The sequence below is a fragment of the Lacerta agilis genome, chromosome 1, assembly GCF_009819535.1.
Source record: "Lacerta agilis isolate rLacAgi1 chromosome 1, rLacAgi1.pri, whole genome shotgun sequence".
NCBI lineage: Eukaryota > Metazoa > Chordata > Lepidosauria > Squamata > Lacertidae > Lacerta > Lacerta agilis.
This window is the reverse complement of record NC_046312.1, coordinates 14,141,926-14,154,385: the sequence shown is the minus strand read 5'-3', so window position 1 is coordinate 14,154,385 and position 12,460 is coordinate 14,141,926. Positions and strand designations below refer to the sequence as shown.

The 12,460-nt window shown below is 40.3% G+C and overlaps 1 protein-coding gene across 6 annotated transcripts in view; it reads right to left on the bottom strand.

The window, feature by feature from the left end:
* Window positions 1-12,460, bottom strand: part of CDC42BPB (CDC42 binding protein kinase beta) — a 102,184-nt gene that overhangs the window by 50,494 nt on the left and 39,230 nt on the right. For all 6 annotated transcript variants that reach the window (XM_033139197.1, XM_033139208.1, XM_033139234.1 and 3 more), the window contains exons 3-9: window positions 11,902-11,985; window positions 10,232-10,327; window positions 8,207-8,355; window positions 4,703-4,796; window positions 3,958-4,158; window positions 2,971-3,219; window positions 2,328-2,407 (exon numbers count right to left, since the gene is read on the bottom strand). In XM_033139197.1, coding sequence (XP_032995088.1) covers window positions 2,328-2,407; window positions 2,971-3,219; window positions 3,958-4,158; window positions 4,703-4,796; window positions 8,207-8,355; window positions 10,232-10,327; window positions 11,902-11,985 — 953 coding nt within the window. The remainder of the gene's footprint in view (window positions 1-2,327; window positions 2,408-2,970; window positions 3,220-3,957; window positions 4,159-4,702; window positions 4,797-8,206; window positions 8,356-10,231; window positions 10,328-11,901; window positions 11,986-12,460) is intronic.

Sequence of the window (12,460 nt, the reverse complement as noted above, 5' to 3'; positions counted from 1 at the left end):
GCAGTTTCCTGTTGGAAACTCAACAGAAGCAGAAACCTTGGAACAACTGTGAAGATTATATAACAGAGATCCTTGCTTCAGTACTATCTGAGCTAGCCTGCAAATAAAATGGCAGCAATGTGCTGTGTGATCTGTTTTCTCTCACTCCAGCCAGCACAGGCTAGCTTATCGGGGAGGAAGCAGCAGCAGCAACTTTTAATTCAGGAGAGACTGGAAATGGAACAAAGCTGCTGCTGTGACAATTCTCCCTTAAGTTTAAGAGTATGGACAAACTACATTTCCCAGGAAGGACAGGTAGATTGCCTTTGAAAGCTGAAGGAACCACAGCTCAGAACAAACACTTTTCAATAAAAAGTATCAGGCTGAACTCCTAGAATCTCCAACTGAAAGGATCTCTGCTCCAAAACCTGGAGAGCTACTGGCAGTCATATTGAAGTGCAATGGGCTAGGTCGGGGGTCTGCAACCCGCGGCTCCGGAGCCGCATGCGGCTCTTTTGCACCTTTGCTGCGGCTCCGGGCAGGGCCGGTGCGTTTAGCGCCAAAATGTAGGGGGCGCTGTGCCGCGCTGCTGGCCCGCCTGCGCCCACCCACTTCTCTACCTTGCCGGCGGCTGTGCTGCTCATGCATGCCTTGTTTCATGCCAGCGCAGGCGCAGCAGCAGATCGCAGCAGCTTCCCTCCTTGGCGCCTGTCCCGGCGCTTGTTTTTGGCTGCTGCTGGTGGAGCTGCTGGCTGCTGTGATTCGATGAGGCGCGACGACTCGACGAGGTAAGGAGGCAGCTGCGGGCTGGGCCAGGGGCGGCGGGCGAGGGGGAAGCCCTCTTTTAAAAAAGTGGAAGGGCCCGGCTCCAGGACACGTGGCAGTCTGGGAAGGAAAAGGAAGCCCGGCTGTTCAGCTAAGGGCGGCCCAAGGGGATGAGATGGGCGCAGGAAAAAGCTCAGGGGACGACCGGTCCCGGGCTCTGTTTCGGGGGCGCGCAGGAGACTTCCCTTAAGCAGCGTGGCGAAAGGGGCCCGAGCATGGGCGTACCGACGGGGGGGCAGTGCCCCCCCTAGAAGCCCCCTGCCCCCCTAGAAGCGGGAGTCCCATGGACTGAAAGAAGGGTTTTATCCATTCTGAAGGAATGTTTTCCCGCGCCTGCAGGGGGGACGTGATCAGCCCCCTGCTTCAGCCCCTCTCAGCTGCCTTGCCCAGCCCCTCTGCTGGCCAATAGTGATTGGGGCAGTGTGCATGCTGTGTGCTTTTGCATAAGTTTGCTAAACTTTTAGGGTTGCATTTGTGCTGTTCATGGGGCGGAAGTATTCTGGGGGGTTGGATTTCCCCTTCTAGATTTGCCCCTGCAGCGTCAGGCGTTCGGACGGTTCCTTTAATACAGTGCTTGTTGTTTGGCTGGGGGGGGGGAGCGTTTCGTGATATTTTGCCATTTTGCCTTCATTACCTGCTCTTCATTACCTGTCTAAATTGTGCTATGAGCTTCTGGGTGTTTATATTTTTGTGGGCCGCAATGGTTTTGCGGCTCCCAGTTTTTTTTTCTCTTCGGAAACGGGTCCAAGTGGCTCTTTTTGTCTTAAAGGTTGCAGACCCCTGGGCTAGGTAGAATGATGATCTGACTGAACCTCATATAAGTTTGTGTGCGTCTATAATATCACCACTCCATATGCCCTTTGATCCACAAGAGTACCACCTCAACATTATTTTCACTACAAAAATCGGCTTTAAAAAATATTCTGCAACTCTAACCACATGGAAAGCCAGTATAGTGGGGAGAACCCAGACAGGGAAATCCTAGTTTAATTCCCTAATCAGCCTTGAAGCTCACTTATAGGGAAGAAGTATGGTGATGATGTTCAATTCACCTTGAGGCTGGAGACTGCAGATGATGGATTCCCTTTGTGTTTAGAACTACCTGTTGGGGCACCAGTTAAGTGATTACCTTGACAAAGCGCTCTCGCTCTCTATTTTATTGCTCAACTCCCTTTGTCCTCGTTCCCAATTTAAACTGTGCTTAAATATGCGGAAGTGTATTTGCTTTAATTTACCCTTTTACCTTACCTTGCCCCTTCCTCACTTTCCCAGCTGCTGAATTGTAGATTTCAAGCTCCCTGGGGCAAAGACCTGTCTTCTGCTGCTCGGATTACTCTTTAAAGCACCATATCCAGTGATGGTGCTCATATAAATAAATCATAAGCAACAAAAAAGCACAGGAGCCCAAGACACTCAGGGCAAGCATTTTAAGCTGCAGTTGAATACATTAAGAGAAAGGAAATGACGAGATCTGAGTGTGGCGCTTTCCCATATGCCCATATCCATGAACTTTTTTCACCTACCTCTCAGTTGTGTAGGTAAAGCCAACAAACGGTAGATGCAGTCCAGAAAAGCCAGTGTGAGAACCAGGTGGTATCATTTCCTGCACAAAAAGGAATGCAGGATGAAAACCAAGTTGAATCTGGAAGGACATGTTGGCTTTTTTGTCCCTCACCTCAGGGACAGGGAACAGCCACCACACTCCTTCATCCACGTGTACACTGTCCATCCCATGTAAAAAGAGCCATAATCATATAAATGTTATTTAGGAAGATTTAGTATTCAGATTTATTCATTTAAAGTAGGAATACTTCACTCTGGACTTTATCTGTCAGTGTTTTCACTATGCACAATGGAAATATCAGTGAAATGTTCAACAATGGCAGAGCAGTTTTTCTGAAAGCCTATCAGTTTTCAATCTCGCTGATGATCTACTGTAGTCACATGAGAACACACAGTCACAGGTGAGCATTGAATATGTTCTCAACTGCATTCAGTTCATGCAGAGGAAAGATTAGAGAATTAACATTAACCTGGTGTGCACATTAGAACTGTCCCCAGAATCCCCTAGGACCTACAGGAGTCCTGTCAGTGATGAAAAGGTTTGGTTCAAAGAAGCAAGTTTGAAAACTATTGCCTTTAGGAAGAAAATAAATATTCACTCACAGGGTTTCTTAATACATCGTCATCTACATCAAAGTTTGATGTGTCCGAAGGACTGCTAACTTCCGGAATGTAAGGTGCTTCTAAATTTCGGATATTGTCCCAATTTAGCCCTTCAAAAAATGCATGTGCCTTGAAGTCTTCTATTCCGTTCTGCCCCAGACGACGTTCCCTACTGCAAATAAGCCTCTGGATTAGGTCTTTTGCCTCTTCAGACACATCACTAACATGGGATGGAAACTGGAATCTCTCCTAAAGAAAACAGAACAGGGAGGGGAGACATTGTTTCAGACTTCTACAATGAGAAAAGGCTAGCTAAGGGACTGTTTTTGAACGGGCTTATGGTAAGTCAGAATGCAACCGAAAATGTTGTGGAAATTTGAACAATAATAATAATTAGGGTTCACAAACTGTGCCTAAATTTCAAAACAAAATAAAAAAATCCTTCCCGTAGCACCTTAGAGACCAACTAAGTTTGTTCTTGGTATGAGCTTTCGTGTACATGTACACGAAAGCTCATACCAAGAACAAACTTAGTTGGTCTCTAAGGTGCTACTGGAAGGAATTTTTTATTTTTTATTTTGTTTTGACTATGGCAAACCAACACGGCTACCTACCTGTAACAGTGCCTAAATTTGGTAAGGTTATTTACACACCAAAATATAATTGTGTTTCAGCAAACACAGTTTCCTTTCCATGGGAAGGAACTGCCCATCTATACCCACACAGAATTAAGGACAAGGTCTTATAGAAGAGACAACAGAAGTTCTTCAGAAATTAAACACTGACTCCACTTGTACTCCATACATTAGGGGCAGACAGAATTCATGCTTGCATAATCTACTCCTGTGTATTTACTAGAACTATCTATCTATCTACTGCAAAAATTCCAAAGCTTCCAAAAACATGTTATACAGTGTATGTTCAAGATATAATTAGTACATAAGAGGAATGAGCATTTTAGTGAATGCATAGTTAAATAGCTCTTACTTCATGATTCATAATCTTCCCGTAGGTTTCCACCAGCGACTCTGCATAGAAAGGTGTTTCACCATACAACATTTCGTACATGCAGACTCCCAAGGACCACCAGTCGCACTCAGGCCCGTATTTCCCCATGCCATCCTCCATTGCTTGCAGTATCTCAGGGGAAATATAATCAGGTGTGCCCACTGCAACTGAAGATTGCACCTTCAAAGTAAAATAAATACCTAAGTATTAAGATTAATTCATCTACACACACTACATTAGCTATATCCTAGCATGAGAGAGGGTTATGCATCCTCGTATAATAAAACGTAATGAATTGGATTCTGAGAACCATAAACAGTAAGGGGTTTTCCCATTCCATCTGCTACTCCACCCAGCAGCCCCATGTACCCCTGGGAAGCCTCTCTAGAGGATCAGGAACTCTCCTAGACAGTGTGGGATGGGGTTCAGGCAAAGGCACTTTGTGGGAGTGTGCAGAGGGCTTCAGAAGGGAGGCTTGCAGTTTTCAGGATCCAAGCCAATGTTGCTAAGTTCTTAAAATCTTCATTTTGAGTGTACACCTTACAAAAAATATCCTGAAGGCATGTTAAAAAATGTCCTTGCCCTGAAATCTTGAGTTTTGTTTTCAGTTATTATATACTGTATCTTCCCCCCAAAATATAGAGATTAACATGGAGAATTATGCCACAAAAATGCACAAAGTTCCATTTGAAATAAGTAATGGTAACATTTTATTGATACGTACAGTGCCATCTTCACTCATCTTCAAACACGATCCAAAGTCTGCCAGGCGTATATGGCCGTTCACATCCAATAAAACATTGTCAGGTTTTATATCTCTGATTTGAAAAGAAATTATTATTTTCATACAGTACGCACATTAGGTCAAAGCAAGAACTTTACTGAGCAGTTAGTAATCTAATTTTGAAATAAACCATGTATTTTCTCCAGTAATACATTCTGTTTACTTGGCTATAAATGAAAATTATATATACCTCACTACAGTTTTATGATGGTACTGGGCATTTAAAAATTGGTATGCACCAACCTACATTGGTTGGAAATATACCCAACTTGCCAATTTCATGGAAATATGTTAATGACATTTAACTAAATATGCAAATATGTAGACTACTGATTACTTCTGAGACATCCTCAACATTAAAGAAATTGCCTTTTCTGTCCTTGGATTAAGAAACCAGGTGTATGCTTCCCATACTTCATAATTCCATGCGTAAGATAATTGCTTTTCATAGTTTTCTGAGGTGGAAGGTCAGAGCAGAAATGACTATATAAGTTTCCAATATGAAACTACTTTACTTTTCTTCCAAATTAAAGAGATAATTAAATTAATTTGGGGGGGGGGCAGTGTCACTTTCCATTTTCACATCTTACTGAGGCAACACTGATCAAGTGTTTCGCCTTCTGTTTACCAAAGATTCTTCTGGAACATGCATTGCTAACAGCAGTTCAACAATAAAAATGTACAATGTGTCCTTTGCCTTCCATTTCCTTCCCACAGGAAGGAAGGTGATTAACTATTGGAGAGTGTCAAAATTGAATACTTCTGTTTTTTTAAGCTTTTCTTGAACATGCAGGCACCGCCTTTCCTCACAACCATCATGCAAAAACAAGTTTCTTCTTAGTAAAATTAAATACAATCAAGCAGGTAAAAATATTCTTAGACAGCTATGTTATACATTGCATTACAGATTCCCATCCCCCATGGCATTTTACATTTGTTTACTCAGAAAACTTGACTTAAATGCCAATTTTCTAGCTTGCTCAATCCCAGACAAAGTCCTCAAGTGATTTCCTGAGGTAGCAGTAATTTAGAAAGGTCATTTAAAGCCATGTTATGTTTTGCAAGATAAAAAATACTTTAATGACAAAATCATGGCACGCTCATCACAAAGAGATGCTAACACAACGACCAGAATTGACTTTAAAAAAAGGGTTAGACAAATTCATGAAGGATAAGTCTATCAATGGCTATCAGTCATGATGACTGTTATGTTACCAGGATCAGAGACAGCATGCCTCTGAGTATCAGTTGCTGGGAAACAGCCATGGGAGAGAGATAATTGCCCTCATGTCCTGCTGTGGGAAGTTGCCCTCGTGGTATACTAAACTGTGTTTTAAATCACCCCAACATGAGCCTTGGGATTCAGGATGCTCATAAGCATCTGGATGACCACTGTGGAAAACAGGATGCTTTAATGCCTTTTGTGTGACCCATGTTCTGTACTTCCGATGTCTCTCATATCCCCACCAGTGGTGGTGGTTATGTTGTGTTTTTTTGTTTTTGCAATCACGTCAAACAGACCACCATGTTGAAATCTGTCTTATAAAAGAATTCAGAATGGGGATGACTACCAAACGGCAGGCTTGATTTTTGATGGCTGCCGTGTTATACCGATGTACATTGAGCCACTTCCCAAAAGAAATCCCATAGCCCAACAAGTACGACAGAAGAATACACAATTGTGTAATTGCCCCAGACTGTAATTAATAACTATTAGTTGTTCTTAAACTGTAATTAAGTATATAAATATGGGAGTAGTAAATGGAGTTTACTTATCAATAAATATTGTTAGGCTTAAGCTGTGACATCAAAATACAGGGGAGTGCATATTCTTTATATATATGCCCCAAATTAGTTTGGTAACTTCCAATTCTTCAGTTGATCTTGTAGTAACCCCAAATTATTATTTTTTAAATTGCCACATGGCCTCAGAATCTGTGGGTGTTTCTATTAATACAAAATATTAGCTGATCTGTAGTTTGAGCTTCCTTGCTCACTAATCATGTACTGATACACATTAAGAGGTTCCTGGATGAGACAACTTGACATTTCTGATGCCATGCTGTTAATTTTTCTTTCTTTCTTTTTCTGCATTGATTGTGTTCCAAATGTTATTATTTGCTATTGCAAGAATAAAGCCATCAAAGCTCAAGAGCACTCTAGCTATCCCCCTCTGTTTCACATATTCAAGCTTCCTTTGTATTACGTACAATTTAACATTCTGGGTTTTCACCCCTAACTAAATGGGGTCATTTTCTTATATGTGTATTTTTACAGTTGTAATTATTTGTGCCAAGCGCACACTGTAAACACTTCCACATAATGTCATCCTTCAGTGTGAGACTCGCCTTAGTTATATGCTTATTTTTCTGCTTATTATTAATTGGGAAAAGAAATATTATTTAGAAGTACATGAAATGCATATAAAGAGTTGCAATCTGGAAGTGCATATAACGTGTTCTAGACAGGCATAGAGGGACGCGGGTGGCACTGTGGTCTAAACCACAGAGCCTAGGGCTTGCCGATCAGAAGGTTGGCGGTTCGAATCCCTGCAACGGGGTGAGCTCCCGTTGCTCAGTCCCTGCTCCTGCCAATCTAGGAGTTCAAAAGCACGTCAAAGTTCAAGAAGATAAATAGGTACCGCTCCAGCGGGAAGGTAAATGGCATTTCCGTGCGCTGCTCTGGTTCGCCAGAAGCGGCTTAGTCATGCTGGCCACATATTGGCTCCCTCAGCCAATAAAGCGAGATGAGCGCCGCAACCCCAGAGTCATCCGCGACTGGACCTAACAGTCAGGGGTCCCTTTACCTTTTTTAGTCAGGCATACCTAATCTAATTCTCAGGATCAGATCATCCGTTTTGCTGAGTCGTAGCAGCTGCACAAAGTACAGATTGGCCAACATCTATAACTATCATAAAATCCTCTCCCCTGGAGAAAGGCTTTCAACATTTTACAATTTGATGGTGTGTATTTTTTAAAGTACCGGTAATTTGGTGAATTACATTTTGACTGTTTAAATATAAAAGCTATGTTTTGGAAAGCTGAAAACATGGGAGAAAAAGGACATGACCGACAACAGAACTGGTGGTGGAACCATTGCTACATATGTCTGGAAGAGTTGCTAAGTATGTCTATCATTGTGAAGACTGGAAGGAAATAAAGATCACCCCACAGGAGGGATATCATAGCTATTCCTGTTTTTACATCAATCTTACATTTATTTCTAATCTTCAGGTGAACATGGCAATGCTTATGAAGCCAAAACTGCACCACTCAAAATACAAGAACTTTATCAGCAGACTTGGTATAGCCACAATGTATGGAGATGTATAAAACGTTTGGCTTGAGGTTTTCTGTTTTAAGAAAATTGCTTACCCCTAAGTTGTAAGGGTTTCCTACACAATGTTATTTATTTATTCACAACCAAACAAGACAGAATCCTTACCTGTGCACATAATGTAGCTGATGAATGGAATGTATAGCAAGCACCATTTCCCCAATGTAGAACCTGGCCATATCTTCAGGAAGCTTGTCTTCAAACTTGCTAAGTAAGGTCAATAAATCACCACCCACATAGTAGTCCATTACTAAGTACTGAAAAAATGCAAAAACAAAATAAACAACATGGGTGAGAATCAATGCAGAACGCGATCCAACTGATCACATTCAGCAACTGCACAACCACAGCACAAAAGATTTGTCTGCAAAAAGAGGAGTCAAAGAGTCTTTCAATTATTACCATCCATTTTATTACTGGGTTGCAACCATTTAAAATTCAGCATTAAAAGTTAAAGCAAATCAGAGCCATGGAAATAAAACACAGAAATATCAAAATGTATTTAAATTGTGCTTTTAAATTATTAAGTAATGCAGTTACAGGAAAGATGGAAAGTTAAGCTATTTCAAGCTTTCATACAGCCAGTTGCTAAAGTGGGTACAAGCCACCAAACATTTCTCCTCTGCAAGCTTCAGTGAAATATGGGAATGTGTGTGTGAGTGGCATGGTCCCGGGTCAAGAACTGAAGGAAGATGACATTAAGCTAAGCAGGTCTAAATCTGGTCAGTTCTAGAAACCTGCGCTACCTTGAGTGCGGCAGATGAAAGGTGGGATGCAAATGTAGCTGAATAAATTGATCAAATAGTTGAGTTATAATGAAGGTGCCTGACTTAATTGCATCCAGTGAAAGTTCTATTTATTAACGCATTGTAGATAACTGAATAGCTTCCAGGAATATTTTAGAGCATTTACACAGAAAATTGAGTGGCAATATTTTGCTATGAAAATAGATTCCAAGAGCTATGGTTCTAGAGTTCTCCTTAGACTTGCAAAATGATGCCTTGAAGACAATCTGTTGAGTCAGAAGTTTGGTATCATCAGTTCTTGACAGGCAGTTAACTCAAGAGAGAACAGCTTGAGAATATGGGTCAGCCAACAGTCAAAGATACCAACTGCTTGTCATGTAAGAATTCTGGGTCTCTTGGTCAGTACTGACAAAAATGCTTTGTGGAATTTAAATGATTTTATTTAAACTTTTTTTTTAATGCATTATCTTCTCTGTGCTTTCCAGTCTCCAAACCACAGGATGATCAGCAAAGAAAGATTTTCAAAAAACAATACTTCAAATTAAAAGATACACAGAATAAAATTAAGTGCAGAAACTGCACCAAAGGTGAGAAGGGTTAATTTGGTTTGGAAAACATAACTGTAAAAAACCCTGTAAATTTGGCTACTCAATCATTTGGGTACAGTAACTTTGACCAAGGTTCCCAAGAATTGCATCCAATTCGTATGGGTAAAGTTCCCTTGTCTGTGCATGTCTGTTCCTCGATAACTCTCTTCAAAGACACAAGCAAGGGAGTATTTTTTTGCTGCAATTTCTCTGCAACAGCCCTTGGACAGTACAGCTGCCTCCTATTGAGCCCAAGCCCTCCAGGGCCCTCCAAACATATGCAATGGCACTGCAAACCTAGGCATACTTACTAAGAATAAATCCCTTTTAAGTAAGTGAGACTGGCTCCTGGAGAAGCATGCATAGGATTGCACTCTAAAGTTGGAGTTTTTCTGTGTTTTTTCTCAGAAATATTTCAGAGCTGTACCTCAACATTCTAAAAGCCACAGTTGGCCCTCAAATCAGTCATACCACCCTGGATTTTAGCAGAAGCCTTGGGATCTTGTGTATAAAATAACACATAATGCAACTGAGCCAAGGTAAGTAACTAGAGAATAAAAGCATTTAATGAACAATTATCCATCCAATTCAACTCACTCTAGCTCATTACGTTTAATGGCAAATCAACATATCAAAAGAGCAAAATAAAGTGTATATGAATGATGTTGGGAATCTGTTTTTCTTCCACAATAAAGACACAAGCAGGCAGGCAGATAATGCTCTAGATTAAAAAAAGGTACCCAACTGAGAAACTAGGAGTCAATGCCCTATTCCTTTAAAGAATTGCAGCTTTCACATACCAAATAGTTTTCATCCTGAAAGGCATAGTGCAATGTAGTAATCCACTGGCAGTCTCCATTCACCAAAACATCTCTTTCTTCTCGGAAACAAGCAGTCTAAAAAGGGAAAGGGGAGTTCTTTTAAATATTTGACATCTTTGCAGAAAACACAGGTGCAAACACATGTTTACACCAATTCTGCAACACACCAATATTCATAGCAAGGAACCATTTACTACAAACAATATATCAAACTAACATTTCAAGACAAGTCCAAAAGGCTCAGTATCTTATTATATGAATATTTATAAACCACCAAATCATTTAAAAAGTGCAGTGTAAAAGTTACATTTTTGTTTTACAAAGTCAAACATTCCTTTGATCACAAAACCATTAACCATTCCCAACTGACCAATTTATACAATGGGTCTGATATAGCTTCTTAACTCGTTCAGAATTTTTATTTCTATATTTATTTCTCTCAGAGGGCACATGAACACAGCAAAACCATTTATAAGCCACCCAGAGTGGCTGGGCATAAATATAACAATAGAAGAAGAAGAAGAAGAAGAAGAAGAAGAAGAAGAAGAAGAAGAAGAAGAAGAAGAAGATAGCACCATTCAACAGATAGTAAAACCAAGGCATTCAAGGTAGGGAAGGAAACATTGTCATTTTCCTTTCAAGCATCTGAACAAGCCATGGACTAGGGAAATGACAGGTTTCTAGCAGCAGCTAGGAATATATCTATGTGTGCAGAAAAGAAACTATTTTCCGGGACTTCTTACATGAAAAATAAAGTGGTAACTAAAGAACTGGAGAGCTATGGAACTCTTAGATTTATAAAGGTTGTATTTTACCAGAGAATGGATATGGTATCCCTACAATGCAATGCAGTATCCAGTCAAATATACGTCTGTCCAATGAAAACTAGGCACTAGACTTGTATGTGAACTTTGCAACCAAATTTCCTTTATACTTCTGAGAGTTCTTGCTAAATGTCATATATGTCTTGTTATAAATTATCATTGTTTAGTTTTTTGCTAATGCATTTTTCACTGATTCTACTGTGATGCGTACTATGCTAAGATGCTTTCTTCAGCATATTGTGTCCCAGTCTTTTTAAAGGTATGTAAAGTCTATTAAAGCATTTATAACATTTCTGAACCAAGTATTACATTTATTAAGGGATCAACACTGCTTCAGTGTTTTCCTTTCACAAATACATTCTGATCTTTTTTAACGAACTAAAAAAAAATCCTCCCTCAATTAACTATCCTCCTTGAAGACTTGACTTTCAAATTGCACAAACTTACATTCTTTGTCTTGAATAATGCATTTAGCATGTGGCTCTGTATGTCATAGCAACTGAAATCTGAAGCCTCCATGTAGTCTTTAACTTGGTTTTATAGTAAACAAAAATCTGGCCAATATAATTCATGGTAAAAAAAACTAGGGCAGACTGTCTGGTAAACGAATACACAGTATTGCTGAGAACAACAGATGCCTCGAAGGGACTGTCAGACTTGATTGCATTAAAGCAGCTCACTTTGGGGGGGGGGGGATTGCAGGGAGGAATCAAGCTCCTATATGCTCATGCAGTAATTCTTTCTAATCTGGCTGAAGTTCACTGTGATTTTCTTTAATGCCATTTTTTTTAAAAGAAATCTATGAATTGGAAATACTGCACTTACCTCTGCCCTTTTAAGCATTTCCCATTTATTTAGAATCTTCATTGCATAAATGCGCTCCGTGCACTTCAATTTAACAACTGCAACCTAGATTTAAAAAAAAATTGAAGTCAATGACATTTTAGAAATTTTGAATGGATTGATAAATTCTGAAACGAAACACATTTTCTGATGAAGAAAGAATATCACAATATGAATGTCATCTTACCCTACTGTAAATTAGGGGGAGATCAATATGCTACTGATAATCAGTTTCATATTTAAATAAGGGCTACTGAGGAATATACACATGCAAGCCTGCACATCCTATGGGTAAACAGTGGGTCATGTGTCACCAAATACTTATGAACAAATAAATGGGAAGCCTTTTATATGAAGATGTGGGGGGACTGTACAGGCGACAACCATTTCAGGCGTGATCACCGATGTGGGTGCTTCTGGACACAAAAGGGGGCTTAATAGGGCAGAGTATGCTTATACAAACGTGGTGGTCAGGAACAGAACCCCAGCACAAAATGGCCGCCGTCTACACATTATTTACCAAAAACAACAGTATTTGTTT